At 35.0% G+C, this 18,926-nt stretch overlaps 1 protein-coding gene across 3 annotated transcripts in view; it reads left to right on the top strand.

Moving 5' to 3' along the window:
• The window catches only part of LOC114326217 (UDP-glycosyltransferase UGT5-like), a 203,223-nt gene that overhangs the window by 81,327 nt on the left and 102,970 nt on the right, over positions 1–18,926 (top strand). Inside the window, exon 1 of one of the 3 annotated variants that reach the window (XM_028274509.2) lies at positions 13,266–13,885. The exons of the other annotated variants lie outside the window; for them this stretch is intronic. Coding sequence (XP_028130310.1) covers positions 13,310–13,885 — 576 coding nt within the window. The 5' untranslated portion in view covers positions 13,266–13,309. Of the gene's footprint in view, positions 1–13,265; positions 13,886–18,926 lie in introns of those variants that run through there. 3 annotated transcript variants of the gene reach the window in all.

The raw sequence follows: 18,926 nt of genomic DNA, 5'->3' as shown, positions 1-18,926 counted from the left end.
CTGCGTTAGTACTGGATTGTATCACCCTTCATTCGTTTGTACTGCCCCCACCCTTTTAAATCTGCCTGGAGGGGCTAGTGACATGCCATCCTCCCTTTTTCGATTTGAGGGTCAAAAAAAGGTTCATTCGTTTGTATTGCGTTAGTAGTGGATTGTATCACCCTTCATTCGTTTGTACTGCCCCCACCCTTTTAAATCTGCCTGGAGGGGCTGGTGACATGCCATCCCCCCCTTTTTCGATCTGAAGGTCCGGGATGGGTATGTTCGTTTGTACTGCGTTAGTATCGGATTGTATCGTCCTTATTTTGTTTGTACTGCCCCCACCCGTCTAGATTGGCCTGGGGGGGCCAGTGACATGCTACCCTCTACTCTGCACTTTTTGCCTTCTGAAAGTCGAAAATAGGCTATTACGTTTGTACTGCGTTAGTACTGGATTGTATCACCCTTCATTCGTTTGTACTGCCCCCACCCTTTTAAATCTGCCTGGAGGGGCTGGTGACATGCCAATCCCCCCTTTTTCGATCTGAAGGTCCGGGATGGGTATGGTCGTTTGTACTGCGTTAGTATCGGATTGTATCGCCCTTATTTTGTTTGTACCGCCCCACCCGTCTAGATTGGCCTGGGGGGCCAGTGACATGCTACCCTTCTACATTTAAAACAGGGGAGGATTAATGCTAGGAGTAAGGACACAAAATTAGCCAAAACTATTATAGTAACACCGCGGGTGTAAAATTTGGTAAATTCGTCAAAAATGTAACGAATTACATTTTGAAACTGAAAAACAGGCTTGCAAGCCACTCTCCATGGGGAATGGAAAGTTACACCCTCAGATGGATCTCGGAGTAGTTCTACGCTACCGATTTGAAAAATGGTACATGTATTTGTTGGAGATATTTTGAACACCATTTTCGATCAGAAATCAGAGGAGCGACCTTGCCTTTTCCTCCCAGGAAGAAATTTATCCATCCCCTCAATAAATTTTACAGTTTTACACGCTATCGATATGAACATCAAAGATCTCATGCGGCGCATTCCGAAATGCACTCTTCGTTGTACAATTTCAACCTCTCTGTTGAAAACTTTTCAATCGTTTTTAAAACCATTCATTTTGGAACAAAGTCGTAGGGAAATATAATAAAGATAATTGAATTTTTTATGATATACGACTATAAAATACACTTAATAGGTTTTGCATAATAATTTTGCAATCTAAATTTTTTTAAAAAAGTTAAAATTTTTTATAAACTTTCTGAACAAAAAGTAGACCATTATTTAGAAGTTTGCTCATTTTTTTGCATATAAAGATACGCCCTACCTATCTAATACACTTTACAGAACTTAAGTTGGTTTATTTAATCGGCCTCAGCAATGTTTTAAAGTTATACACAATTTTTTGGCTTATAAACAAATACATACAGTGAGGACGTTTGAGTTAATAAATACGAATAAATTCATTTTTCTGTTATTTATCAAATAAACATTTTTTTCTGTTTTAGGACAACAGTAAAATGTATCTCGAAGTAACTAAATTAAATACTTTCTTCTGTTTGTCTCAATTAATTAAAAAAAATTTGGGCACCCTGTATAAATAATTATGTAATAAATAGAGAATTGAATAATGTTTCAAATAAGCTAGCACACGACCCACATTTTTGTTTAAAAAAATCATAGATTACGTCATCACACCCAGATGGATGACGTTAGTAGTATGATAGATATCCCAAAAATTATAATTTAAATATAAAAATCGACCTGTTTAGGGATTTATCTCCAGAGTTGCCCATTCTCGAGAAAATGAATTTATTCCAACTCAAACGTCCTCACTATATTTGTTTATAAGCAAAAAAATTGTTTATATCCTTAAAACAGTGCTGAGGCCGCTTAAATAATCCGATTTTAATTTTGTAAAGTGTATTGGATTGGTAAAGTACCTCTCGATATGTAAAAAAATTAGCAAACTTCTAACAGGTCTACTTTTTGTTCAGAAAGTTTTTAAAAAATTTGAACTTTTCTAAAAAAATTTAGATTGCAAAATTATTATGCAAAATATATTATGTCGATTTTAATAAAATTTGGTGGACGGATTGAGTATGTTGTAAGAACTTTCTAAGTAAAATACGAAGGTTCTAAGTGCAACCAAAGTGGTTGAAAAACATTGAATAAAAAGAGGCTTATTTTGCCCTCTTATTTTGTATTTATTGCTATTTTGCAGAAAGGATAATCATTTAAGATATTTTATAGCAGTCGTGTCGTATATCATACAAAATTCAATTATCTTTATTTTATTTCCCTATGACTTTGTTCCAAAATGAATCGTTTTTAAGTTACAAGCAATTAAAGTTGAAAAAAATCGATGTTTTTCGAAATTTTTAAATATTTAAATTTTTTTAATAATGTTCCAAATATATTTGAGAAGGAGCGTGAGTCAATTATAATTACTGAAGTTGTCACCTAATTTTATCTGCAAAAATCGGAATGCCACCTCTCACATCCACCTCAAAACAGATCCGCCTTGGTCTATACAGCGATAATTCCATAGTAGAAATCGAAAATTGCAATGTCATTGTTTATTTAATAGGTCAGTTTGGCATTTAATATACTTGCAAATATTTTTCTATAAAAATGTCTCGTTTTGGCACTGAATCTGTAGAGTTAATTAACACGTTGACGGACAGTGCGTCAAATGTATAAGCAAGTTTTTGACACTATATTTATTTTACAAATAATGAAATACCTACGGAAATTCTGAATCTTATTGCAGTCATAAATGAACAATACAAACCTTTCTAGAAAACAAATTGCCAGAACATAGCAGCTGCAATTATTGTTATCTGGTCTCTGACATTAGATGGTAAGAAAGATATTGATTGTGGGAACTTTTCATTTAATGTTCCAAATACATACTTTTAATAATTTTCGATTCCAATGAATTCTGCCGTATGTATGTTTCAGTTAATCAGTTATCCAGAGAGGTTGAAATTGTACAACGAAGAGTGCATTTCGGAATACGCCGCATAAGATCTTTGATAATCATATCGATAGCGTCTGAAACTGTAAAATTTATTGAGGGGATGGATAAATTTCTTCCTAGTAGGAAAAGACAAGGTCGCTGCTCTGATTTCTGATTGAAAATGGTGTTCAAAATATCTCTAACAAATACATGTACCATTTTTCAAATCACTACTACTCCGAGATCCATCTGAGGGGGTAAATTTCCATTCCCCATGGAGAGTGGAGAGTGGCTTGTAAGCCTGTTTTTCAGTTTCAAAATTTAATTCGTTTCATTTTTGACGAATTTACCAAATTTTACACCCACGGTGTTACTATGTGCAATGTTTGGCTGATTTTGTGTCCTTACTCCTAGCACTAATCCTTCTCTGTTTTAAATGTAGAAGGGTAGGGGTAGTACAAACAAAATAAGGGCGGTACAATCCAGTACTAACGCAGTACAAACGAAATAGCCTATTTTTGACATTCAGATGGCAAAGAATGCATAGTAGAGGGGTAGCATGTCACTGGCCCCCCAGGCCAATCTAGACGGGTGGGGGCGGTACAAACAAAATAAGGGCGATACAATCCGATACTAACGTAGTACAAACGAACATACCCATCCCGGACCCCCACATCGAAAAAGGGGGGGATGGCATGTCACCAGCCCCTCCAGGCAGATTTAAAAGGGTGGAGGCAGTACAAACGAATGAAGGGTGATACAATCCAGTACTAACGCAGTACAAACGAAATAGCCTATTTTCGACATTTAGAAGGCAAAAAGTGCAGAGTACAGGGTAGCATGTCACTGGCCCCCCCAGGCCAATCTAGACGGGTGGGGGCAGTACAAACAAAATAAGGGCGATACAATCCGATACTAACGCAGTACAAACGAACATACCCATCCCGGACCCCCAGATCGAAAAAGGGGGGGATGGCATGTCACCAGCCCCTCCAGGCAGATTTAAAAGGGTGGGGGCAGTACAAACGAATGAAGGGTGATACAATCCAGTACTAACGCAATACAAACCAATGAGCTTTTTTTTGACCCTCAAATCGAAAAAGGGGGGGATGGCATGTCACCAGCCCCTCCAGGCAGATTTAAAAGGGTGGGGGCAGTACAAACGAATGAAGGGTGATACAATCCAGTACTAACGCAATACAAACGAATGAGCTTTTTTTTGACCCTCAAATCGAAAAAGGGGGGGCTGGTGACATGGACCTCACTTTGGACCCTGCACCAAACTCACTACTACGGTATATTTCTTGTAAGTGTAAAAAGAGCTGCCAACGCAATTGTGGACGCAGGAAGGCGGGCCTCCTTTGTTTCCCAATGTGCACATCATGCGAAGGACTGTGTGACAACATTGAGCTCCCGGAAAAAAACTTTGGTGTAAATTTAGAAGAGACTGAAGAAAGAGACAGAGGTATGTAGAATCTCACAAGTTATTTCGTAATCATTCATCTCGTCTTGGTATATTATGATCAGAAGTCAGTATCTCACTACCTCTTTTATTTTCCAGGAGAACGACCTTTGAAGCTGACCCTGAGCCAGGATACGATGCCATCGAAGTGATTGTGACACTAAATTTGTACAATTTCGACTTTTTTTCGTTTTTATTTATTTGTGCACAAAACTAGGAGAAATTTATCAAATGACAGCATTCTAATAAAAAATAAAGTTTTGAAATGTGAAAAGTGGGTTTTGCAGAGACCGTTAAAAATTGGCAATTTTCAACTTGCACTTTAGACCAACGGTTCATCCGAAAAAAAAGTAGATAGTGATCTGATGTTTGTAGAGAATTTGAAGTACTTTAATTTCTGTTACCACAGCAATTACTAAAAGTTAATAGTTTTCGAGATTTAAGCCAAAAAGTGGAAAAAAACAGAAATTATTCGCTTTTTTGCGATTTACTGAATGTTCCGCCCCGAAATTTTGTCTGCAAACCTCATATTCGGATTCGGCAGACCAAAATATATAATATAATGAAAGAAATCAGAACCACCCCAAAACTTTCCGACTAGGGGGCTCGTAGAGTACAAATTGACAGAATTAAGAGATTGCCATAAACAATGTTACTAGTTTCATTCTTATTAGAAATCATTAGAGATTTCATCCAGCGTGGAGGGGTACTGGACGTCACAGAGGAACTACAGACAGTGCCGGTTTATCCACTGGGCGCATGGGCGGCCGAAAGGGCCCGTTCCTTTTAATTATAAAAAAGTAAAGTCGCTAAATAATCTACATATTTTCCGAAAATAATCTCATACGCAGATACGCCAATACACTACAATCGCCTATGTTCTATTACGCCTATACACAGTGGCGTAGCCTAGCCCCACAATGGCCCCGTGTCAATGTTTATGGCGGGGCCCTTTTCCAAAAACTACAGAAAGTTGTCAGAAAGATGTCCCGAATTGTAGTGAATTTTGCATGTAAATCCAGCTGGGAAGCAACAAGTTATTTCAGAACTGTTCAAAGTATCTACACGTTTTTTTCGGCTTCTCCTCAAAGGTGGAATTTACTGAAAGAAAATGGCAAATATTGTGTAAAAAGATTAATTGAAACTACATGGTCCGCCCGATTTGACGCTGTAAATGCATTATTTAAAAACTACGGATCCATCAAAACATATTCCAGTTAAACAATAATAGAGATAAAAAATCAGCAGATAGAAGTGGAGCCAAGGCACTCTACAATAAAATGGATACCTTTGAGACAGCTCTGTTGACACTGATTTGGGCAAGAATTTTGGAACGAGTGAATGCAACAAGCAAAACGTTAGAAACTGTGAAACGTTAAAAATTTTTTTGAGCTTTGTTGGAGACGTAAGAAATAAGTTTAGCGAAATTGAACAAGAAGCGAAAACTTTCTTTTGCGAAGGCGAGGATATCTCAAACATCTACTATACTACTGACCTTCAAAGAATAAAGAAAATAAGAAGCAGCTGAAAGTCAAATCATTTTAAAGGGGCAAGAGATATTCAGCATTGAAGTATTTAATGTTATATGCGACAATATTACTCAAGATCTTTTAAAGAGAATTGAATGCTACAAGCTACAAGGATGTAATAATAACATCAGCTTTTAGATGCTCTTTTACGCTAGATAAAGAAGTCAAGACGTCAATTAATACTTTATGCGAGAAATATAAAAAAGATGTTGATGAAACCAAAGAGAACTTGCATAATGAAGTTACCCATTTTGTAACGTTATGCCAAAATTTAAATAAACATACATTTTATGAAAAAATTGATGTCATCCAGGATGTAAAGGCAACTTTTCGCAAGATTTTAACTGCAAATTTGTTTGACGATACTAATTTCTAATGCGTCAGGCGAGCGGTCTTTTCGGCTTTAAAAAGAATAAAATCATTTTTAAGGTTAAATTTGGGTCAAGAAAACCTAGACGCATTATCACTATTGTATATAGAGAATGAAGAACTGGAGAAACTGAATTGTGATAATATTATATGGCAGTTTGCGAATGCCAAGTCAAGAAAAAAAGTGATCTAATTTTTGTCTTTATGTATTTTTTAGAATATGTTTTTTTATTTGACACGTGTTGTTTTGTGGAACTTTCTGTTTTTGATTTATGTTTTTAAATGTATTTTTTGGATTATTTTTTATAATAATATTCTCCCGTTTTTTACCACGGAGGCGCCTCTGGGATTGCAGGCTAGTCTGCTATATCTAGGGCCTACGGTATACAAGGAAGGTAACAGGGCCAGTGCTACGCTTCAACGGCCTATTATTACCCCTGGTTTTACCCAAGGTATTCATTTTATTCAGGCTGAGTCGACCTGGGGCCTATAGACATTTTAAAAAGTCCAGTTGTTCTTGCCGACGCTGGGATTTGAACCCCGGCCTACCAGCATGCGAGTCAAGCATACTACCGACTGAGCTACGCCGGCCCGGGATTATTTTTTACGGTGTCTATTCTTCTTGCTTGTTTAAAAAAAATATTTTATGGATGTTACAATAAACCTTTATAGTTAATGCATGTGTTTTCTTGTTAAAAAACTGACAACGAATAGCACTAAATGGGGCCCTAAACCTCCAGCGCCCAGGGCCCGAAGTTAGGTTAAACCGGCACTGTATATAGATAGCAGTTATAGACAGATTTCGTAGTAGATACTCGGACCATCGCAAATCAGTGGTTTAAAGAGCATGGAACAATGGTTGGTATGCGTACGGTGTATCCTTGTGTGAATATATAAAGCAGTAATTAGACCGGTGCGGTGCTCATATATGGGTGTGAGACATGGACCCTGACCAAAGCATTTTAAAGAAAACTTAGATGTTCTGAGAGAAAAATCCTCAGAAGAATCTTTGTACCTTATCACGATCCTAAGAATAACCAATACCGAATGAGAACAAATGCTGAGGTCAAGCAGATGTGTAGGGCTAGCGACGTAGTCCACGAAATTAAATCTCGGCGGCTAAGATGGACTGGACATGTCCATAGACGCCCTAATAACCGCCTTGCCAGGCTGATCTGGGAGGAAGCCCGCACAGGAAGAAGACACTTGAAGGACGCCCACGAATGCGATAGAGAGAAAACACATGGTCAGATTTAAAAACAATTGGGCTACACACTGACCCAACTATCATGAATAGATGACCGTTTGAGATGAAAGGGAGTTTTGCAGTCAGCCAAGACCCACCTTGGGTTGTAGTGCTACTAGAAGAAGAACTATCCCCAAATACGACAGTTTGACCTTTTTGTTATTGCTCACTTGGCTTGCTATTTTTCAAAGCTAACCATCGACGTAACCATTTGCTCTGATGTATAGAAAGAGTTCTGTGATACCGGGAATGGAAGCAGGAAGAATCCGATTCTGTCTGGAGATGCACGAGGTTCGGGCAAGAGTGAGAAGACTACGCCGACGTGGTGAAAGACGTGACCTAAAATTTGACACAGAGCGGAACGTTTACTGCACTGTGGGAGATCGTATGGAATGCTATTATAAATCAGCACTCCCTGAACAAAATTATCACGCACCGCCACTGTAATAAATTAAAAATGTGTTTAGAATTCAAGTAATTAGTAATACATTTTTAAATACGTAAACATTATCAAAACTACAAATTCCCAGTATACGGCGTCATATTGATTTTCTTTTTGTGCGTTCTGTGCATGGATAAGATGCTTAATTTTATCGTTTTAGTTTCTGTGCTTATAAAAGAGATATAAAATAAAAAATAATAAAATAATAAATGATGGTTTTGCTTGTTTTCGATTCAGAGGGTTGCACACCCGCTAGACAGGCTGTTTCTACCATTTCAGGCGTCATCAGTAGCTTTTGTAAGCGTGCACACCTCTGAATCGAAAAATAGCTCCACCATCATTTTAAAAGGAATCTGAAAAATAATTCAAATTTCCCATTAGACGCGATACAGCGACATCTCATAACAAATTGAAGAGTCTCAGATGCAGAATCCACCAATTTAATAAAATTAAATTGGTAAATAGTCATTTAAACCTGAGATTTTCGCGTTGAAAGTTCTTACTGGTACATCCTTTTTCTGCGACTTTTTCAATTAATAAGACAGCAGACGACGAATATAGAAAACGAAAGGGAAACGATCACATTCCGCCTTCATTCGTCTAGGAAAAAGACAGCAGAGGAACTTTCAGTACTCAAACCGAGTAAAGGAAATAAAATAATAAATGATGGTTTTGCTTGTTTTGGATTCAGACGGTTGCACACCCGCTAGACAGGCTGCTTCTACCATTTCAGGCGTCATTAGTAGCTTTTGTAAGAAAAGCCTCAGGTTTAAATGACTATTTACTATTTTAATTTTATTAAATTGGTGGATTCTGCATCTGAGACTCTTCAATTTGTTATGAGATGTCGCTGTATCGCGTCTAATGGGAAATTTGAATTATTTTTCAGATTCCCTTTAAAATGATGGTGGAGCTATTTTTGATTCAGAGGTATGCACGCTTAAAAAAGCTACTTATGATGCCTGAAACGGTAGAAACAGTCTGTCTAGCGGGTGTGCAACCATCTGAATCGAAAAGAAGTAAAAACCATCATTTATTATTTTATTTCCTTTACTCGGTTTGAGCACTGAAATTTCCTCTGCTGTCTTTTTCCTAGACGAATGAAGGCGGAATGTGATCGTTTCCCTTTCGTTTTCTATATTCGCCGTCTGCTGTCTTATTAATTGAATAAGTCACAGAAAAAGGATGTACCAGTAAGAACTTTCAACGCGAAAAGTCTCAGGTTTAAATGACTATTTACTATTTTAATTTTAATAAATTGGTGGATTATGCATCTGAAACTCTTCAATTTGTAAAAAATAATAGTTCAAATAGGTGCAAAGAACCGACGCGCGACGGGCAAACTTTAGGCTATTGATTATGTTCAAAATATAAAATACCTAAAAGGAACTACAATGCTTATGGGGCTTTGTTGTTTCATATGGTCAATGTTCCTCTAAATATGAAAAACCGTTGAGTGCTACCATTTAAAGGGGTGCGTTTTGGGGAAAGGGGTGAATTAGTCCTAGGCACAGGATGCATTAGGGTGGGTTCTATATAATTTTGGTGCAAACACGTCTACAGAAAGATTATTTCATGTTAAATAAACTATCAAAATATTACCTTTTAAAGTCAAAAAAATTTTTACTAAACACCGTTCTAACCATACAGCAGTATAAATAGTTTTATTTTATACCGAGAAACTACGGACGTGTTGGTGTAAATTTGTCTTCTGCAGAGCCTCTTTAACAACAGGTAGACCTAGAAATGGTACTATCGGGGGATGGAAGGAGACAAATTTAAATCAAAACGAAACCGTAGATTTTCTAATTTTAATAATACCATAGGTACTCTGTATTAGAATACAAAGACTCGATTCATACAGGTTCTCTGAACCGCAAATTGGAATATTTTCCTAGCGGTGCCTTTTGGTATTGTCATACCTGGGTTAAACAGAGCACTTGAATAGAGTCGACATTCATTTCACTTATTCCCCGTTAGAGGGCGTTCTAACCATACTGCGGTATAAATTGTTTTATTTTATACCGAGAAACTACAAACGTGTTGGTGTAAATTTATTTTCTGCAGACCCTCCTTGACAACAGGTAGACCTAGAAATAGTACTATCGGGGGATGGCAGGAGACAAATTTAAATCAAAACGAAACCGTAGATTTTGTAATTTTAATATTAAAATAATATTCTTAATATTTCTGCTTTTTGACCCATAACTTTTTTTCACTGGGCTATAGGTTTCGGCTTTACAGAAATAAAAAAACTTTCATCCTTCCCCTTTAAAACGACGTTCAGTGAAAGTCTTTGCGATTTATTGTTTTTGAAATATGATTTTTGAAAGTTCGCCATTCACAGCATTTTTGTGTTAGGTCATTTTCCCTATTATTTCGCAAACATTGTTCTGTAATCTTTCTCTACGCAGTTATGGGTGTAAGCAATTATGGAAGGTTATATTACTATTTTTAACACGATGGTTTTTTAAAGTTTTATTGCTTTAAGGATTTTTGAAATGTTTTACGATTATTTTGAAATTTCTCATGATATTTATATTTTTCATGACTTTTTTGCTTCTACATTTCATACATTGCTGAATACAAAAAAGCTTATTTTTTTACTTTAAAATGGTGTATTGTAAAACTTCTAGGACATTTTTTTAAACAAGATAGGCTTTTTCAAAATGTGACATATAAACATGCAATATGTCCCACTGAGTTGGCACCATAATTATTGTGGAACATTTTTTTATTATTAATTTTATAAAAAAAATATTCCTTATAAAATGCTCTGCATAGCCAAAAACCTAAGAATTAATCATCAGATATTAAATTTTATCAATAGTATACGGGGTTTGTTAAAAAATATGAATTTCGCTCAAGAGTAAAGTACTTTTATATTTCAAAATATGGAAAATTGTTATTGAGAAAAGGTATTTGAAATTAAAAATTATGTTCCAACATGCAATTATATTCTTCTAATTAATAACAAAATTCAAAATTTTTCTCAAATTACGGATACCCTTGACAGATATCTTGTTTAACAATAATATTAGAATCTTTTACAATATGGGCACCATTTTAAAGTAAAGAAACTAAGCTGTCTTTTTTATTCCACATTGTATATTATAGTTCATGTACAAGAAAAAAGTTATAATGAGAAATTTAAAAAATAATCGTAAAAAATCCAAAATGGCTAAAGTATAAAATTTTGAAAAACCATAACTTGCTTAAAAATAGACGTACGTAACCTTATACACTAGAGCATTTTAATGGTAATTAACTTCTCTTTCTACTAAATGTACCATTGCTAATACCTAGAAATACGTAGAAAAAAGTTACAGAACAATGATTGCGAAATAATATGGAGAAAATGACCCAAAAATGCTGTGAGCGGCGAAATTTGAAAAATCATATTTCGGAAACTATAAATCCTACAGACTTCTGTTAAACGTCATTTACAAACACAAGGATGGAACTTTTTTCCCTAGAGCAATGCCTATATCTATATCTCCGTGAAAAAAAGTTATGGGGCAAAAAACAAAATTGCTTGCTTGCGATTTTTATATTTTGTTGTTTTTTAATAATTTTTTGTAAAAAGATATGTTTTTACTTTTAAAGGTGACATTTCTATAGTAAATTTAATCTGGAACAACCTGTGCCTAGGGATTAATTCATCCCTTTGTCAAAAACGCACCCCCTTAAATGGTAGCACTCGGCGGTTTTTTCATATCTAGAGGTCCATTGACTATAATGAAATAGTAAAACCCCGTTAACGTTGTAGTTCCTTTCTAAAGTATATAAATCAATAGGCTACTTTGTTACTGAGACGATAATATGAATTACACTGTAAATAATAATTTTTCCGCTAAATATAATCGACTTGATTGTTTTTTATCGGTATTTAGCACTCGAAATTCAAGGACAGTTTATAAACAGCTTTTACTGATAGTCCTGTCGCCAGGGGGGGGGGGTACAACGGCCTTCTTAATTCAGATGGACTTACCCAAGCTTTTTTTATGTATTTTGGCCCGTAGAACACGAATTTTTTGGGTAACAGTTGATCCGGATGTCGATAAGATTGTTATGAACAAAGAAGTTGAGGAATTACATAACAACGATTTCTCGCAAAACAAAACATTTTTTTTTTTTGTATTTTTTGGGTCATTCTAACCAAAAAATGTTCCTACAAGTTTTTTCGTAGGATGCAGAGTTTTCGAGATAAACGCGGTTGAACTTTCAAAAAATCGAAAAATTGCAATTTTTGAACTCGAATAACCTTTGAATAAGAAATAAAATAGCAATTCTGCTTACCGCCTTTAAAAGTTTGAGTCAAATTATATATGTTTTGAATACTTGCATTCCTAAAAATTTATTTTTTGAGTGTTAAAAAAAGCTTTAAACACATAGTGTTTCCCGTGCCTAATACATGCGTTTTAATGCATGCTACGTAGAAATAGCCTCGCTTGCACTTCTACCTACTCGTTCGATTTTAAATGAGAAATCATTAAAAACATCATTCAAGCACTAGGTGTTTATAGCTTTTTTAACAATAAAATAATAGATGTTTAACAATACAAATAATTAAAACCGATATAATTTGACTTGAACTTTCAAATGCGGTAAGCAGAATTGCTATTTTATTTTTTAATCAAAAGTTATTCGGGTTCAAAAATTGCAATTTTTCGATTTTTTAAAAGTTCAACCGCGTTTATCTCGAAAACTATGCATCCTACGAAAAAATTTGTAGGAACATTTTTTGGTTAGAATGGCCCAAAAAATACAAAAAAATGTTTTGTTTTGCGAGAAATCGCTGTTATGTGATTCCTCAACTTCTTGGTTTATAACAATCTTATCGACATCCGGATCAACTGTTACCCAAAAAATTCGTGTTCTACAGGTCAAAATACATAAAAAAAACTTGGGTAAGTCCATCTGAATACAGGAGGCCGTTGTACCCCCCCTGGCGACAGGACTATGATATAAGGCTGTTTCTTGGCATTTCCACAAGTTAGTTTAATGTGAATTAAATCTTTTTTTCTCAAAAAATAACATTTTTAAAGTGAGGTGACAACGACAAAGTAATGTGGAATATAAATATTTTGTTCCTATTATATTTGTTACCTAGTGCTTTCAGTGCCAATATTCTAGGAATATTTCCAGTGAATATAAAAAGCCACATGAAAATTTTCTCTTCCCTTATGGATGAGTTAGTTAATCGAGGTCACAATGTAACAATTATTGGTACATATCCTGAGAAGAATTCTCGTCCTAATTTAACAAATATTGATATGAGTTTATACCGAATCTTGTAGAATTCTTCCCAATGGAGAGTCTAATAGCAAATAATAACAGATTAACCAAATATCTTGAGCCTAAAATGGTATTTGATTTAACAGACGCTGCGTGTTTGGGGCTTTCTTCGAAAAAGTTGCATCGGTTGCTCTCCAGTAATCCAGTAATGGACCTTATCATAATAGAAGATTTTAACACACACTGCTACTTTAGTATAGCCCAGAAGCTTGGATCTCCAGTTATAGCTATTACAACAGGTCAACCTGCACCATGGACTAATATCAAATATGGTATTCCGAACAATCCTGCTGTGGTACCTAACATTATTCTCCCACTTACAAACAAAATGAATTTTCTAGAGAGAGTAGAAAGCACAGTGATAACGTTTCTGCACTGTTTTATGTTTAAATTAATGAGATATTCTAAAGATAAAGATGTAGCAGAAAAATATATGGGAGTAAAGCCCGAACAACTAGAAATGTTAAGTGTTAACTCTTCACTGTTTTTTACCAACACCCATTTTAGTTTAAGCTTCGCAAGAAATTTACCTCCGAATGTTATAGAAGTGGGGGGTATGCATATTAAAAAGCCGAACGTATTACCAGAGGTAAGTAGAAACGTCCTTTAAAAGATATAATGGTCATGCTTAAGATCGCACATATCCTTCCAACTTGTTTAACCTTTGACATTACTTAGATTGAACATTGTCAAAACATATTTGGTAAAGGTTTGTTCTAGCATCAGTTTCAAATGGTTTGAAACCATCAGCGAATAGTGGACCAGCACGAGTAGAGGGGATAGAACTGCCGTGCTTAGCAAAAAGCTTAGCACTGCCGGCGTTTTTGCTAAGCACGGCAGAGCACTGGTGACTGTATTATGTTCTCCCACTGACCAACTGTTTGCTGACTGTTTCTGACTAGTTTGACTGCTTGCTAGAAGAAACCTAATATATTTCTCTATAGCTTTTGATTGTGTAAATCACGACATTTTGATAAAAATCTAAATTTATACGAAATTCGAGGTATTTCTTTGAATTGTTTTCAACCTTACTTGAATAATAGGAAACAACTAGTTACAAGAAATATAATACAAAGTCTGTTCTCAAAAACAGTGTATGTAAGGTATCTCAAGGTTCAGTATTGGGTCCTATACTTTCCCTTATCTTTACTAGTAACATACCTACTGTCTTTTAACATAGATAGAACAGTAACATTATCCTATAAAGGAGGTCTTCAACCCTTAGCTCTTAATGACAGTCAGACAGTATCGTTGATTTTGTAAAATTTCTGGGTACTTTTTAGACAGCAACATTAACGGCCGGTTTCACAAAATAAAGTTAACTTGTGGGTAAAAGATAACCAGAGGTTCCCCCATTATAATATATTGGGATAACCTCTGGTTATCTCTTAACTTTACTTTGTAAAACCGGCAGTAAATGGTCCCATCAAATCGATTTGTCAAGTAAGAGACGATCCTTAGCTTGCCCTGCAAATAAGATCTGTTTCGAAGGAAATCAATTTCGCCTCTTCCAAAATAACATGTATTTTCCTTTGTTCGACTCGCATCTTCGATATAATATTGTAGGGTGGGCCGAAAAAAATTTTTTTTTTTTTTTCTTAATGCTATACCGAAAAAAACTTGTCTCTATTATGGGTTATCAAAATGCAAAAAAGAAAAAAAATGTATACCTAACCCCCAGCTAGCGCAACGCACCTGAACTTTCGAAATTTCACTAAAATCACAGGATTTTACCATTTTTTTTTAAATATCCAAACAGCTAGATATTGAACTGCTATAGTGAAAATCATTTATATTATAGTTATAAAAACACAATGAGTTATTGAAATATTACTTTTTTTTTAATTTTAGGTAGCGCAAGGCCTTCAATATAGTTAATTGATCACTTTTCGAGTGCTAACCACTTTTATAGTGTAGTGCAGCAACTAATTTTTTTAAACCCACTACTCATGTGTTATTTTTAGAAATATAATGTTGGTAAATAGGCAATTTACATTTATCCAAATGAGTTTTTTTTTTTTTTTTTTTTTTTTTTTATTTTTATTTATCCGCATCAACCACTCGGGTTATTAGCGGTACATTTATAATACAAAATAGATAGAACAAAAGATACATTTTTAGAATATAAGAATGACAAAAATATGGAAATTATTTAGAGTTTACAAAGAAAAAAAGAAATGAATCATAATTTGTTATACAGTTTACAATGATTTACAAAAGATAAAACTTCATTGAATTTTGTGACCAGTGCTTCTTTCAGGCTGTTGGGTATCTTGAATATTGTTTTCGCTGAAGTGTATTCTGGACATTCTATTATTACATGGTTAACTGTGAGAGGTATTTGGCATCTTTGGCACATTGGTGGCGGTTCCTTGGAGATTACGTAGCTGTGGGTAAGTCGTGTGTGTCCGAGCCGGAGTCTGCTGATAATTACTTGGTCTTTTCTTTTTGGTGGCATAGGAAGATTTTTTGAAGATACGTCTGGTTTAATGGTTTTCAGATTTGTGTTTGTTTGATCCCATATTTCTTGCCAGATTTTGTTTACATGATTCTTGAATAAAGGTTTAGTGTCAGAGATTGGTATGCCTGTTGTAGTCGGAATGTTCACATTGTTTATCGCTTCGAACGCTGCTTTGTCTGCTAACTCATTACCAGTTATTCCTACATGGGATGGGACCCACATAAATGAGATGGTTTTCCCAGAAAATTGGAGCTGATGCAACGCGTCTTTAATTAGAAATAGATTGATGTGGGTAGGGTAAACATGTTTGATGGCCTGTAAAGAACTTAGTGAATCTGATAATATTAGTATTTGGTTTTCATTTGTATTTTTACAATGATTTAGTGCGTCAAGTATTCCTTGAAGTTCTGCGGTATAAATACTGCAGCCATCAGATAATCTAGTGGCGGAAATTACGTTTTCTGATACAGTAGCAGCAGCTATTCCGTTGCAACTTTTGGAGGCATCGGTAAAGAAAAGTTTGTAAGAAGAGTATTTGAGTAAATTTGTATGATATTGAAGCCTGATCTCAGCAGAGGTGTGTGAATGTTTGTTAGAATTATGTAAGGAGAGGTCTACTATTGGTAAAGAAACTGTCCAGGGGGGTGTCTGATATTTTTTTATGGATGCTAAGGTGTTTTGATTGATGCTATACGGTAATCGTTTAATGCGTTCGTAAAATGGTATTGCCTTGGTGGTGTAATTTCTGTATTGTTCCGGTGGTTCTTCCGATACTAAACTTGCGAGAAAGGTATTTTCCTTTGCGTTTAGAATTTTTGAATTGTAGCATAGTGATAGGTATTGTCTTCTGAGGTATAATGGTATTTCTCCTGCTAGAACTTGAAGGCTTCTTATTGGAGTAGTTCTAAAGGCTCCAAAGATTAGTCGTAGAGATGTGGTTTGAATGATATCCAGTTTTTTTAGTTGATTTTTGTTTGCTGTTTCATAACACATGCATCCGTAATCGAGCTTGCTTCTTATTAAAGTTTGATATAGCTTTAGGAGAATTCTAGTGTCTGAACCCCATTTATGATTGGATAACACTCTTAGTAAATTTATTCGTTGTTGACAGGATTGAATTAAATTGTTGATATGTGAAGTCCATGTGAGTTGTGAGTCAAATACTATACCTAAAAATTTGATTTCACGGACTTGTTTCAGAGAATATCCATTTAGACACAGGTTTAAGTTGTATTCCTCTCTTCTTTTGTCAAAGATTATTACTTTAGTCTTCTCAGTTGAAAATGTTAAACCAGTCTCTAACGACCACTTTTCTAGGCTGTTTAATGTTCTTTGTAAAATTTGCCTAGCTAAACCTATATTTTTACTTTTAACATATATTACTAGATCATCAGCATAAATACTAGCTTTTACAGGAAGCTCTATATAGTTTGTTATATTATTAATTGCGATTAGGAATAATATTGGGCTTAAGGCCGATCCTTGAGGAATTCCATTATGGAGTGATTTCGATGTTGATATGAATCCATTGGTTTTTACTTGTATGGACCTGTTTTGAAGAAAATTTTTGGTAAAAGCGAGAAACTTACCATCTATTTTCCAGTTTTTCATCATTTTGAGAATATAATGCGTCCATGTCGTGTCGAAAGCTTTTTTAATGTCAAAAAATATTGCGATTACTTTTTGTTGTTTTGTAAATGCTTTATGAATTTCCGATTCTAGTGCGACAATGTTATCAGTTGTCGATCTGTCTGAACGGTATCCGTTTTGTATTGGAGTAAAAAGGTTTCTGTTTTCCAAGTGCCATTTCAGTCTTTTACTTAATATTCTTTCCATTGCTTTGCATATATTACTGGTGAGCGATATTGGACGATATGAGGATGGTAAGTTTTTTGGCTTATTCATTTTTAAAAATGGAATTATAATTGCTTGACGCCATATTGAAGGGAACTTTTTATTTGTGTAAATATTGTTAAAGATGTCGACTAAAATTTTCTTTGCCGATTCCGGTAATTTCTCAATAAATATAGTTGGAATATCATCAGGTCCTGGAGAAGTTTTTTTAGCATTACTTAGGCTTTCGTTAAGCTCGTCTAGTGTAATAGGCATATTGAGAGGGCATAAAATATCTTCTATTTCGATCTGTGACAATTCGGATTTTTCTTTGTGTTTTAAGAAAATAGAGTTATATTGGTCATTGTTTGAATGTAGTTGATAGTGATCTGCTAAGATTTCTACAATTTCTAGTTTATTTGAAGTAATTAAGTTATCTGTAGTAATGGTGTCGATATGATTAACTTTGTTTGAGCCTTTTATTTTCCTTATTTTTTGCCATATATCACTTATTGGTGTAGATGAATTTATTGACGAGACATAATCGGCCCAGCTTTCTTTCTTAGATTTTTTGATTAGAAATCTGGATCTGGCTCTTAAGGCTCTAAATCTAGCTAAGTTGACTTCGGAATTGTGTTTTTTAAATATATTAAATGAATGTTTTGTTTGTTTCAAAGAAGTCTCTATTTCGATATTCCACCAGGGTATGGGTGTTTTAGTGGTAGCTTTAGTTTTTCCAATCGCTTCTCTTGCTGAATCAACTATAACATTATTAAAATTTGTTATTGTTGTGTCTACATCTTCTAATATTTTGAAGTCTTCCATTCGTGCAGTTACTAAACTAATGTACTTTTCCCAATCTGCTGACTTTAATTTCCATGTTTCATATGGTTTTGTGTTAATGTTTGCGTCTTTAATATGAGTGATTAAAATTGGTAGATGGTCGCTGTCATATAAGTGTGAAAGCGTATTCCACTCAAGTAGTGGTGCTAAAGTTGAATCGCTGAGGGATAAATCAATGGTTGAAAACGTGCCATTGTATGCGTTGAAACGGGTAGGCATTCCCGTATTTAATAGTACTAGTTTGAGGTTGTTAATTATTTCCAATAGAGTTTTGCCATTTTTGTCAGTTTTTTCAGATCCCCAAGATTCGTTATGACAGTTTGTGTCAGCCAGAATTAATTTAGGAGATGGAATTTGTTCTATCACTTTTTGTAGTTCTAGGAGTATGGATTCGTCTGGATGTGGTAGATATATACTGCAAATGTTGATTTTGAAATGATGAAGTATTGACACTGCAACCGCTTCTAAATTTGTGTTTATCGGAATTTCTTTG

This window comes from Diabrotica virgifera, chromosome 5, assembly GCF_917563875.1.
Source record: "Diabrotica virgifera virgifera chromosome 5, PGI_DIABVI_V3a".
Classification (NCBI taxonomy): Eukaryota; Metazoa; Arthropoda; class Insecta; order Coleoptera; family Chrysomelidae; genus Diabrotica; species Diabrotica virgifera.
The sequence above is the reverse complement of the archived record's forward strand: the minus strand, read 5'-3'. Positions and strand labels throughout refer to the sequence as shown.